The following is a 13884-nucleotide window of genomic DNA, read 5'->3' as shown; positions in this document are numbered from 1 at the left end:
CGGGGGTCCGTGGGCCCGCGGCCGGCGCTCGGTTGGGCAACGCTCTCGCTCGCCGCTTCGACTCGCGAGAGGATCGCGCGTCCGCGGCGTCGTCGGTCCGCGTCGATGCACTTGGCAGTGCGGCCACGCTCGCAACCGTTTCGCAGTCCGGCTGCACTGGCTCGCGATGTCGCAACGCGCGCGAAGATGCATGCGCGCACGTATGCCCATTGCAGAAGCGCGCGACGCCCGTGGCGAGGGCGTGTGCGTTATGTCACGCGAGCCACTCGACCGAAATACACGCTACTCCCCATTAATAAAAGGATAACGATCGGCCGGTGGAATGTTGTCGAAAAACAAGCCAGGTGAATAATCGTCCCGAGTCCCCAAGGTCACTCAACTCATTCGCACCTTTGGCTCCTTCGTTTCGCCTCTTATCTTTACACTTGTCTTTTTGCGGATGCACGCAGCTGCAGCTGCTGAAATATTGTCGAACGATTAGGACCTCCTCCTCCTCCCATCCGACAAACCAACTCTGATTTATGCGCGGTATATTACTCGGCAGCCAAATGACTTCGCGAGGCCCTGATACGATTCTCGTGTCGAGGCCTTTTAAGACTCGAATTTCGGTTATTAATAACCGATTTCAAGCTGCAGCTCGCGCTCGTGATTAATTTTCGGAAGCTTATCGCCGCTTGCTTAGGACCTTCGTCCACTCTGTCTCTCGTCTTATTTTCCTGGCGATGCGTCGTTTAAACAGACAGCGCAGCATCGGCCCGCCGATTAATCATAATTTGTAGGAGAGTGCTAAAAGGATCGAGGCCCGTGATTTATCTGCTCGGAGAGGAGCTTCGCACGCGCGGCCCGGCATTTGCCAATCGGCTGGCATATTTTAACGGTACAATAGGGAAAAGCATCGCTACCTTTTTTTCTCCTTCTCGTGCCCGCATAACGATAAATTCGATTCGGTGCTCTCGCAATGGCGCGTATATCAGTAGTCAAACGCGCGACTTACGACTCTCTGTTGTGTTTTTCGTCCGCCTAATGCCTCGGCGCGTGCTCATAAACTAACGCCGCAGCGGACTGCGATCATTTTTTTTTCCGCCCAATACCGCCTTGAATTATTCGACAGCCCCTTCTCCCTCTCCTTGTCTCTCCGTGAGCCGTAAAAAAAATGGCGCTGGAAATTTACGAGCGCTTGAATGAATGCAGCGTCGTATTTTTCAAATCAAGGCTGCTGCTGCTGCTGCTGCTGCAACACGTATCGCGAAAAAAGTAAAATCGTCAATTCGTGTTTCTCCTACTTTAATCCGACAGAAGTTATTAAGGCTCTGTATGCAGCGGTGTGCTACTAATGAAATCAGAGCGTGTATAATTAATGCGCGTAATCAAATGAATGGCTCTGGAAATTTATAAACAGATAATGCAAAGGGGAGAGGGAAACGGCTCCCAATGTCAATTACGAAAAATATTATAGCCGTTGAGCTCGATCAAAGAAAGACAAAAAAACGAAATTGTTGTCCGCCCCTAATTTCAAAACGAACGATAAAGTGAGCACGCAGGCGGCGTTTCATTGAGCGGCATCTATCGCGTTCCAATTTATCCGCAGCCCTGTGTCGTGTGCTCTCCGCGTGCGCAGCCGCGAGATTATCGGTGCAGTACGGGGCGTTGCCACACGCTGATCTGTCTCCCTGGCGCGTTGAAAAATTTAATTTATTTTTGCGTGAACTTTTGGTTACTTTCGATTGCGAGGCAAGTCTACACGGCTCTTTGTTCGCCATATTAATTTACATGTATAATATCATCTCCGCGATCGCTATCGCAGATTTATGATCATCGGTTAGTAGGTTGGTCGCGTTGCGATCGACGTCGAGAGATAAGCAAATTGAAAAGCGCGTCAAATAATTTATAATAAATCACGCTAATTGCGAATAATGAAAGTTGTTTAAATCGAATCCCTCAGCAGCAGCAGCAGCAGCAGCAGCAGCATCCGCGGGTAGAAAGTTCGGCACGGAGAAGCTGCAGGTGCATTGCCGTTGGTTCGGCCATAAAAGGCGAAAAATCAGTGGCAGCACCGTCGTGGCAATTAATTAGGCCGATCGGACAAATCGCAGTTGTTTTCGTGGACGCGGCACCATGCGCCGCTCGGCATTTGCGCAAGCGCAGCGCGGACTGTCCGAGGCGGATAGCCAAAGAGTAACGAGCCGTCGTTAAACCGAGGGAAAAGAAATTATTCAATCGCGCGGCATCGACACGGGCGCGATTTGGTTTACGTAATGGTCGCTGCATACGTGCATTCGCGACTGCGGAGTGCCCCTTGTGCGCCGCGTGCGTAAATAACGTCACGAGACTGCAGAGAGAACTGGCTCTTCGATAAAGGAGCACCTCACCTCGGGGAATAAACTAATCGGACGCGGAGCAGCAGCAGCAGCAGCAGAAGCAGCGAGCAGCCATTGTTGCGCGATTTACGCCCCAACGGCGATACATCAAGCAGCGCCGGGCGACCGGCAAAAGTCGCAGACAGCTCGCACGCTACACACATATGAGTTATATGCGGAGCGACGACAAATCGCAGGCGCGTTGTTTACTGCCGATGCGCAGTCGAAAGATATTGCACTCCGGTCGATGAATAATCTGCAGCGCGTCGGCACTGCGAGCATTCGCGAGGCCCGGCTTCCAGGAAACAGAAGCGCGCATATTCCTCTAAGAGCTAGCGGATCGCCGATCGGAGAACAATCAAGGAGCGGAGCACTGCGCGGTTTTCGCCGTGCACGCCGCGGCTCTTTCCCATTTCGCCTAGCCGCTTGCACACCTGCTTACGTCAGCCGCCTCCGTCCCGTGCATAATATCGCGCGCGCAATCCAGTCGCTTCCGTGCCAGCGAACTTTCGACGTGGCGCCAACCAAGTTGGCCCGTCATCCGCTCGGCGCGAGCCAACATCCACGGCGCTACAATGCGCGCGCGCGCTTTCTCCGCCAGCTTCCGATGAAAAATCGACATTCCGAGTCCATTGAAGAACAGAGAGAGAGAGAGAGAGAGAGAGAGAGAGAGAGAGAGAGAGAGAGAGAGAGAGAGGAGAGAGAGCGCGAAAAAAGGCACAGCTGCAGGCAAACACGAGAAAAAGGCCCTTGAATGCAGATCAATCATCGAGATTTGGCGAGTGTGTCGCGCGGCGCTGCTATTCAGCCGAGTATCAGATATATCGGCGGCAATTTGGCGTCGCGCACGAGCCGCGAGCGCGAGATATCCGATACAGAGCCAGCTCATTGTTTTGTCAGGCCGAGCCTCGAAACGGCGCCGTTTCGGCAATCCCGGCGCGCGGTCACTGCGCAAACGCGATTTCACTTTCGCAACGTGGCGAATCGTCGGCGGATTCATCAGAAAGTGCGAGCGCGAGAGAACGGTCGCGAGCTCGCGGGATATACGCATATCCCGATCGATTAATCGCCACCGATCGCGGCCGCGCGGCTGGAATATAACAGGCCTTCTCGCGTCGATTACGCACGCGTGCAGCGCGACCAACGACAAATTGCGCGCCTCGCCACTTGTCCTTATCGAGCGCGCCACCGTTCCGATTTCCATTCGCCCTTTTTTTCATCCGGCTGCTGCTGCTAATGAACGATGCTTATCTGCCCGCTTGATTTTACGAACAATATGCCATGGGTGACCGGTACTACTGGTTCGGCTGCCGTCCTGAAAGCTCGCGCGCGCGCTCGGGAAACGAGGTCGTGCGCGCGAAAGACTAGGTTCCTCTGCGAACACAGTTCGTGCAGCGCCGATGACGAGTGATCCCATTGCCAAGCGGCGGTGGTGACGACGACGCAGTGGACGCCTCGTCTGGCTGGCCGCGCGCTTGGGCGAAAATTCCACAGCGGCCGAGGCGGCGAAACCTCGTTCCTGGCGACTTGCTGTCGCCGTTGCATAATGCGAAAACCACTGAACGCGATAACCAGCGGCGTGGCTTGCCGAACAGCGCCTCCTCCAAGACACTTAGCTCCTCCAGCTTTTTCGTCTTGTTGGCTAGCAGCGACAATCTCGGCCGTTTCTAATTTCACCGGTCAACAGTACAATGCGTTCCGGTTATGCTAATCTCGGCGGGTGCCTCGCTAGCACTAAATCAACGACGATATCTGGCTCGCCACGCGGAAAGCGCTCGCTCGTCTGTTTTTTTGGACGAGAGTAGGTCGCGCGCGCGCGCCCGCGGTCCGATAAGACGTTCGCGCCGGCGCGAGCTTGCACGCGGCTGAGTAAGCGAGCGTCTGGGCCATCGATACGCAGCGGATCGGAAGCGTCGAGTCTCGCGCGGTGATTCATCGTCGTGGTCGCAGCCGTCGATGTCCTTGTTTTCGCCGCGAAAGAAAGCGCGAGCGGCGCACTCCGGTCGGCCGGTCCCCAACGTATCGATCATCGAGCGGAATTCCGGAAAAACAGCGAGGCTCGGCGAAGCGAAGGAGAGAAAAAACGAGTGGACGGCTCTCTAAGCACGCGGATACGAGGGCGGAGGGGAACGGGGGGCGACCGGTGCAGCCGGCCGCGTTCGACTCGGAATTGGAAAGTATGCGCGAAGAGGCGCACGCGTGAACAGTTTACCTATTGGCGATCGATCGAGAGAGCCATCGCGGCGTCGCCACGTAGAAACTTTCTACGCGCTCGTCGCGCTCTGCACTCGACGCCCCGCCGACGCTGAGGACGCTCGCGCTACCAAATTAACGCGCTTATCTCGACGTATTGACTACGCGCGAGATAAACGGGCGCAAACGATGCCGCGGGCGCTCCCTGCGAATGGCCGAACGCTCGATCCGCGCTCCAATGCGCTCGGTCGACACAAGCTTTCCGCTGCTTTCCCGAGTCCTTGACAAAAGTCGCTCGATAAAACTCGAAACGGCTTATCACGCCGAGTTTATGCCATTCGTAGCACGCGCGAGATAAAGCATTTGCAGGGCTATATCAATGCGGCATTGTCGAGTTTTTCTATTCAAATTATTCGATGTCTAACACGAGAAATGTCGAAACGCTCGCGCGCGAATGTACCGCAATCGAAACAAAATCTATCATGTAAGCATCTGAATTCTAGCTATTTGCATTTCCCAACTCGGAAATAACAGTTCTCAAATTATTTTCAGCCGAGCTTACATAAAAGCCAATGTGTACGTATATCAAACTGCGAATTCCATACAAGCTTTATGCATCGTAAAGCGAACTTTGAACTTTGTAACAGGAGGATAGCTTGCGAACCGTTAGCTGCAGCGACGATTCAAAGTCCGTCCCGTTTCTTTTGAGCGAAAAGCCAGCAGAGTTGCCAGGAGTAACCTCGGCAAGGCACAGCTGGTGCCGGCAAAGGGCATCCTCCAACGCCCTGTTGCCCCGCGTGCGAGCCGTCCGAAAGCGAGAGTGCAGATTCGCCCGATCGCGCGAAAGATGGACGCGCGGGCGTCGCGCCGAGAGGAGAACGCGGCGCGGCTGGATCCCCGAGGCCTACTCTCGCGAGGCAGACCGGTTCCCTCGCACCCGCACACCGTGCACTTGGCAACCGCAGTTTTCTCCCGCGAGGATCTTCTGACCCTGATCTCTCTCTCTCTCTCTCTCTCTCTCTCTCTCTCTCTCTCTCTCTCTCTCTCTCCGCGGACACAACCTTGACTCGTTCGCCGACTTATCGGCCGCGCACCGACTGTTTCCGGGTCTTCGCCTCGGTCGTCCAGAGCAAACACGCCATTCGAAGACGCTCGGCTCGTCCCTCCTTCGCCTTCTTATTTGTTTTATTTTATTTTTTACCTTGTCTGAGCGGCCGAGCGCGAGGAGACAATTACGTAACAATGCGTCGTCGTCGGTTGCATAAAGGATCGAAGCGCCGTGTCGGAGTTTTCCTCGTAAACGTAAACTCATTATCTCTTTGAAAGCATTCCAAACGGCCGAATTATACGCTTGGAGCTAGGCTCGGCCGTTACGGTGCTGACGGAGAAATGCATTTGTATCTATTTGTACAAAGTCGGAAATACAATAGTCAGTCGAAAGCCGAATGAGAGAGCGCGTTTACGACATATTTGCGCCTCGCGCGCCGGCTATCGCTTTACCATATCGACTCGCGCGCTTCCAGCCACTTCGGATATGCACACGCATAATTTGTCGATGCTTATCGCTGCGATATATGCTCCGCGCTGCCGCGCCGTCAAACAAAGGAGATTGATACTCCGCGAGGATTTATCGGGATATTACGCGCTTGCGCGTTCTTCCGCTTGCGCGCGCACTTTGGCGCGATCTTTGGATTTGCAGAATCCGCGAGAGAGGTGGCGCAAGCGATTTGGATTTTTCAGCGATCGATCGTGGAACGCCAGCTGCGCAATAGGTCGCGCCGCAAACAAATTGCGCGCTCGGATGGATCTACTCGTCGCTGCGAAAGATCCCTAATCGACGCGGCCTATTATCCGCGAATGTGCGATTCCAAACATTGTCTTCGCTCGCGGCCATTATATCGCTAAATAGCATCGCCTTGGCGCGAAACCATTCCTTATCTGATGAAATGTTTGCCGACGTGGATTTTCATAATGACGCGCGCTTCGAGCAAAGGTCAAGCTTTCTAACGACGACGCAGCTTTGATCCAACGCTGCCGAGCATAGCTGCGCGGACAAAAGGATGACGCTCGTAATGCTTTCTAGGCTGTGAATGTTCGCCTCTTCCGTGTGGCTTGGAAGTGGACGATCTTTGTTTCCTAGAATGGGTTTTTGGTTGGCGTGCTCAACTCCCCGTGACCTTGCCAATCAGAGCAGCGTTTCTGTATAAAAACCCATCCACCCGCTTGCCCCCATTTTTTCTCTCCGTCTTCCACACTCGTCGTCGCTCGGTAGCAGCGGCGAGCAACAAGTACAGCCGATCGGATCATGCATGCCTCTCCCTCCACACCTCCCGAAGGCTCGCTCAGCATTCGCAGTGAGCATGGCGCTTTGGTACACGACGCGCGGGGCTTGCGCAAGAAGGGTTCGGTCTGTCGCGAGAGGCACACGTGCACAGCCGCGAGACTCGCCTCGGCGTGTTTCTCATCGCTGGAACACAGAAGCAGCGGGGACGGCGCGCGGCTGAATTAACATGTCGCCTGTCGGCGCCCCGGTGCAAATCAGCGGCGGCGACCTAGCGAGCGCGACACGATTCCGTCGCCGTCGCCGTCGTCGTTACGAGCACGTGCGCCCGCACGTAATAAGCACCATCGGAATATGATTGTGCTACTATATGTAGGTGCGCCCGCTGCTTGGCTGAGCATCACTTTCACCGCGGCACGCTTCGCCGCGGCGAGCGAGCTGCTGCTCGGACGTTCTAGTGCTTGGCGCTTTGCTCGCCTGCCGACTTTGACGCCCAAGCGCCGAATAAACCGCCACGATCGATCGATCGATCACCGCGAACCGATTCTCCTCCAGGCGTCGAGCGTCGAACAGTTTGCTCGATTCTTGCCAGGCGCGCGCCGCGAGTAATCTCATCGGGCGACCTCGATAGTGACGCGCGCGGGACGAAAATCTCCACTTGCCGCGCGAGCGCCCATAAAAGTCGAGCTCCGCAAGCCCATCGGTCGCCGATCGGCCGAGCCCGCGCGACGCTGCTCTACCAGCGCGGCGAGCACTCTAGCGAGGCGACGATAATTGCGAGTCCGGCGATGGCATCTCGCGGCGGCTAACGGTGCGCGCGCGCGCGCGTAACGAGCCGAAATTCTCTCGCTCGATGCCGGGGCGAACGAAAACGGAAAAAAAGCAGGCCAGCGGAAGCGCGCCGTTCAAATGGCTCTCGCGGCTTTCTAGCCGATTTTATACCATAATCGTGCCAACGCCAGCAGGAAGTTGCAGTCCTTTCGGCATCCGATAAATGTAAAGCGCGCGTAATAACGAGGCGCAGGTGCGGCGCCACGCGCGCCTGGCCCAGAGCGAGTCTTTCCTGCGGGCTTCTTACGCTGAACTCCCGGCGGGCCAAGTGTAGAGAGAGGGGGAGAGTTCGATCGATTCGCGCGCGACCGCGGGTCAATTTGCCGCCGTCGGGCCGTAGATCGAGTCTTCGCAGGCATTCGCTAGCCAGACGCACGCGCGCGCGTCCGCGATGAGTTCGTTGACTGCACGACTGTCGCGCGCGACTTTGCACGTCCCGATTATTGCAACAACGAGGCAGCTCGCGCGTGTCTGCAAAGCGACGAGCGACTCCGCGGCGAAGGAAGCCGCGAACAAAGTCCAGCGCGATCGCCGGTCGCGCGACAATTGGCTATGTACGCGCGCGCAACGGCGCAATTCCGCGAGCGAACAGTCGCGGAAAGCGCGGCAGGCGAATCGTAAACGCTCGACTGTCGCGGACGTGTACGCGCGCGCGCGCTGCGCTGTGTAACAGTCTGCTGCTTGGGTTCATAACGCGTAAATATCGCCGAGTGACGGGGCGGCTCGTTACCGTGGCGCAAAGAAAGCGCGCACTTTTCTCGGAAAGGCCGTAACTGTTGAAGACAAGAAAGGGGCAACAAGAGCGGCGGCGGTCTCCGATCTGCACGCGGCAGCGATTCATCGCTCGCATCGCTGGGCCGCAGCCGTTCTCAATCGCGAATTATCACTTTCGTTTTTCACGAGTGGCTGGCTGCCGCCGCCTCGTAAATCGCTGCCGCCGCTGCACGAATCGCTCGCGGTCATGTTACGGCCGAGGAAGATGCGCGCGCGATCCTCCGCGTCGAGCAGCACCGCCAGCGTAGAAAGTCCTCTCGCGCTTCGCGAGCGCACGCGTGACATAAACCTATAAACACCTGTCGTCCTTGTGTGCGGTGGTCAACGTAACCACTTTCTTCTTCTTCCGGACTCGCGCCGAGATCGACTCGACCATTATCGCCGAACAATCTTGATGGCGATCGTGCGCGCGCAAGCTCGGGCGACGGCGCCATTAGAAAGATCCGCGATCGCACAATTGACACGTCGAAAACAGCGGGAATACAGCTCTATCTGCGCAGATTAGTTATCGTCGACGCGTCCACTGACATTCCAGATGTATCGATCTTGCGTTCGCGAGTGCATATGTGTGGCAAGCAGAGAAAGAGAGAGAGAGAGAGAGAGAGAGAGAAAACAAGAGCTAATGCAGATAATAGCGCAGATTGCGCGAGTGCTTCGTTACATAGAAAGCTCTTAGGCGCGCAATCATCGTAAAACTTTATAGACACTGAAGTTCAACTTGGATCGTCGCGCTGTCGTGTCGCCTTGTTCTTTTTATCGGTCTCTGCCCCGTAATTTCGGTGGCGATAGCGTGGCTTTTACAATTTCGACATTGAACGCGGCGCCGCTGCGCGAGTCAATTATCGGATGTGCAAACATGCAAAGATTATCGGCGAAGGACCGCGAGTGAAAACGATCGGCGCTCGCTCGCGGCTCTCCGCGCGAGTCTGCGAGAGCGCTTTAATAGCTCACGCAGAGAGCAAACCGGCGGCCGGCCGACTGTGCCATTACGCAGCAACGCCCATTATCCTCCGTTCTTCCCAAGGGAGCTTTTCCCCGGTAGTCTCTTAGCAGCCGCACACCCTCTCCTCTCCGAGAGCGACCTGCGCAATGTAACTCGCCGCCGCGAACGCGCCTCTCGTCGGCTGATCGGCGAGCTGCGGAGGTGCAGCCAACGAAGGTGGGCACCTGCTGCTCAGCGCTTTCTCGTTTCTTCCTCCGCGCGTGCGATATCGCGACCTGCGCGCCGATTTGCCTCTCTTTCCATCAGCCGTCTTTTGTCGTCCTCGAGCGAAGGGCTCGCGCCGTCTTTGGCCAATCCGTCGACGCCTTGGCGACCATTGCGGCGAGGCTCTCTTTTTACTTCGTCACTTTACCGCAGCTCAAGAGCAAGGCTACAGCTCAATTATTTTTTGCCGACCTTTTTTCTCTCGCGAGCAACGTAGCTTCAACGTCAAAGTTTGTTTGCTTTGTAATTTTTTATTCGATTAATGCTAATGCGCACGGGAAGAACCGGTCGACATTGGTAACTCTATACGCAATTCTAATTAATTCCAGACTAACAGTGCTCCGTTTTACTGCACAACTCCTTAAATGCAGCTTTCTCGTAGCCTTGCGTATGCAAAAAACCAGCGACGTGCAAAATTAAAAAGAGTAATGAGCTCAAAATAAGTTGCCATGAATATTAAATTGTGTGAAAAAAGAACACCAAATTCAAGGTCAGACCGTTCTACGCTAAACTGATTGTCCACTTGCGTGTGGGATGTGTGTCATGAACTTTTCGGAGCAGCTCGTACAGGTGTTCGACTACCTTACCCATAATGTAATTAAAACAAAAAACAAAAAAAAAAACAAGAAACAAAAGTGTACCGTAGCTGATGTTAGTAAAAGAAATTAAAAGAGCTTCTCACCGTGAGTTGGGTCTTGTCTGGAGCGATGGCGGTTATTTCGATGGGTCGGGGTTCCGGTGGTGTAGCTCGATGTAACAGAGCAGCCGGTACCTTGGCCACCAGCGAAAGTCGTCTCGTCAGCCTCCTACCGAGCTCCACTCGTCTACGCAACCGAACTCGTGGACCCGTACCCTTGTAATTTCCAAACTCCATCTTCAACGACATCTCCTCCTCCTCCTCCTCCTCCTTCTCGCAATCACTTTTTGTTACTGCCTCTTGCGACGCATTTTAATTTTCGACAGACTAAAATGGCAGTGGTTCGTGTGTATATTGTTGATGAACTATCGCTCGCCAGCGGATGAACAGGTTAGATTTCGTGGAATTGCTGTTTTAAAGACTTCCATCCTTTTCTCACTATCCAAATTAACGGACGTTCGTTTGGCATATCTGAGAATTGTATCCAAAGACTGCACACCTTTTGTTCACTCGCTACTATGTTGTTGGTCTTCAACGATTGTTTGCTGGTTATCTCAATCCGTCGTTCAGTCATTGAATGCCTCACAACGCAAAGATAAACACAAGATCAACTGTCACTGCGGATAGCAGAAAAACAAAAGCCAATAAAGAAAACAAAGTCTTGGAACTGTACGGACTGAGCGCAAAAATGAAAGCTAATAATTTTGCAAGGAGTGGCAAATAAGGCAAGCTGTCAGCGTCGGCTGAGCGAGGACAAAGTCGCGAGACAACTACGTTTGTGCCGGCCACAGCTTTTTCGCTGTCGTGAATCGCTAGAGCGGAGAGTGGAAGCAACACTAGACGATTCGCCAAATCGTGTCGGCGACGCGTGCATGTCCTCCCCCACCGCGCTTGCACTTCTCGCTCTCGCCCACGTGCTCCACACGCGGGTGTGTGTGTAACTGACTGCTGCACTTGCACTGTCCGTAATCACAGCAAGTTTAATTTTAACGACTCGGCGGTGGTGTGACTGGCCTCCGACGACGCGTGCAGTCTGTTTTGATTCGGCACCGAACTACTGCACTCGCCGGTTAAATATTGTCGTTCCTCTGTCAGGAAACTCTTGGCAGTCTCGATTTGAAGGCGACGACGGCGGAGTAAAAGCGCCAGTTGGGCGATTGATCAGAAAGTCAACAGCAACAATGCCATGTTAAATATAAAAAGACGGAGCTGGAAGCGAAGAGGAGGGGCCGTGTCTGACTGGTGCTGCGGCGGCCGGCGCGCTTCGACTGAGAGATAGCCGCTGCCGGCGCGCGCGGCGTGGAACTTGAAAATTGAATCGACTCGCGCTAGTGGCGGCGCGGCCTCCTACCTCACAGCCGCGCAACGCGTTGTTACTCGCTTCTCTCTCTCTCTCTCTCTCTCTCTATCTACATACCGTGTGTAGGATACAGTAGGTAGGCACTATCCGTGTTACTGCCCCCGCAGATGTATCGCGTGCAGTTGCCAAGAGGCGCATCGTTTTCATCCGAGCAGATATCTGCATGGGAACATACTAGCGCGTAATCGCATAGCGCAATTACAATTATATAACGACAAGCTTCTTATGGCTCTCTCGCTCTCTGCTTTATCATTTTAATTCGCTATTATTTCTATCGCCGACCAGACTACAGACCTGCCTCGTGCTTAATTATCCCCCCGCTATTCTCGTTAATTATGCATGCCACGAGCAATTTCAATGAGACAGAGAATACGCTCGTTAGTCATGCGGATAACTTTTTATTGATACTCTCGCTCTTTCGCCAATCATTTGTTTTCAATGCGAAATACACACTCGATCGGCTTTAATAATTATGCGTTATTCCGGAGATTCTTTCGAATAAGTCTCGCTCAGTGTAATTGCTTGACCGTAGCGGTAGCTCCTTTGCAATTATCCAAATATCAAAGATTTATCTCTCGTGAGAGACCGATTGAAAAATTAGAAAGTTGTGTTCTCGCAAGAAGCCTATTCTATGTGGGGTTTATCTAGTGAAATTATCCATGCAAATGTACAATTTCTTTTAAAGTTTTTTAAAATCGTATTTTGTAACAATTTCAACTTCACCGAAGTAAAAAAAAATGTTTTCCATATAATTTTTTATCGGAGTGTATCAAAGTGCTTAATATTCAAAACAATTTCATTGGATTTTATAATGTTAAGCTATTAAAATTACGCGTCTAAGTTCTTGTTTAAGTTGTATGTGAGCGAATTAAATTACTCGCATACTTTCGTCGTGATTTCCGAACCTGAATGAGCATAAATTAAGGGTACATTTGATTGGCTGTCTGCAAGAGGGTCAAATAAAAGTTGCATTGTACTGTCGTTCTATACCACTTTAGTATGATTTAGTCAAATGCTATCATTGGTACCTTCATTACTTGCACACATAATTTCCATTTAAATAATTCTCCTTTTTATTCCTTCTTCAATAACGATAAATAATGGCATGTTTAAATTTTGAAAGTCTGACTGTTATGTTGTTGTGAGGCTCATTGAAAAATAATTATTGCAACAATTCGTACAGTAACTGTCTTTCGGCCGATCGTTTACTCGCATTTTCCGTGAAGTTCAATAACAGTGCAACTCTTTTATCTTTTTCTGTTTGTAAGACCATAGCCTAAAGCAACACGGATGATTGCTCAATGTGAATTCACTCGAAGTCGAAGAAGAAAACAAAATGTAAGATAACCTTAAAGCTGCAGTTTAGATAACGAATCGACATTGTGAAAAGTCGAATTGTTTTCTCCAAACGAATGTAGTAATCGATAGACGCATGGCTTAACAATTCTTCTAAGTTATCATTGCAAAATGATCAAGCAGCGTCGCATGTACACATTGTGCAGCGTTGACGAAAGAATCCTTATAAGCTTGCGCGCTGTTGCGCTTGCGAGGACTCATAGGCGAGGTGTCGAGTGGCCCATTGTTCGTGACTCGGCGGGATGCGCGTGTAAATTGTCTCTGCGTCCCGCGGACTACGGCGCGAGGCCGCATACTAGGCGTCGAGCGCAGGCCGGATCGGACCGGCAATCGGCAGCTGGAAAAAGGAACGAGCCGCGAAGCGAGTCGCGCTTTTCTTTTCACGATTGCTTTTCACTTCACGTTCTCTCGCGACGCGCGCGCGCGCGCTCCGTTTTCATCCACTCGCCGGTGCGCTCGCTGCTGAACCGGCTACGTGCGAAAATTTAACCTGTTTGCAACTCGCTAACTTGTGCCTTGAATCGCGATACACCGGGCGTCCAACCTCGCGCGCTCGACGGCAAAAACATTTCACTCGGCGAGTGCCAGCTGGAAATTGGTCGATCGGGCGGAAAATGGCGCAGCGACTGGACGCGACCAGCGAGCAGAGGCTGGCCAGGCAACTGGAGCGGCTGAAGGGAATCGAAAGGTCGGAGATCAGGATGATCGAGGCCGACAGGCGGCGTTTCCGGATGAAGTACCGAAAGACAGCCTTTCCAAGAGCATCTTTGACAGGCCCGCCGGCAGTGAGTCATGTCTTGCGTGAATTATCGTCTCCTCCTCAATGAGAGAGGCTTATTGCGAGCCGCCTGCGCGCAGATTGGATTGCGCCGCGCAGCATCGGCTTTG

At 53.1% G+C, this 13884-nt stretch overlaps 1 protein-coding gene across 1 annotated transcript in view; it reads right to left on the bottom strand.

Moving 5' to 3' along the window:
* The window catches only part of LOC131674312 (uncharacterized), a 33420-nt gene extending 21896 nt beyond the window's left edge, over nt 1-11524 (bottom strand). Inside the window, exon 1 of the mRNA XM_058952909.1 lies at nt 10326-11524. Within this exon, the coding sequence (XP_058808892.1) occupies nt 10326-10529 (204 nt within the window). The 5' untranslated portion in view covers nt 10530-11524. The remainder of the gene's footprint in view (nt 1-10325) is intronic.
* Nucleotides 11525-13884: the final 2360 nt, after the last annotated feature.

This window comes from Phymastichus coffea, unplaced genomic scaffold (assembly GCF_024137745.1).
Source record: "Phymastichus coffea isolate CEN01 unplaced genomic scaffold, Cenicafe_Pcof_1.1 PCOF00227, whole genome shotgun sequence".
Classification (NCBI taxonomy): domain Eukaryota; kingdom Metazoa; phylum Arthropoda; class Insecta; order Hymenoptera; family Eulophidae; genus Phymastichus; species Phymastichus coffea.
This window is presented reverse-complemented; position numbering and strand designations above follow the sequence as displayed.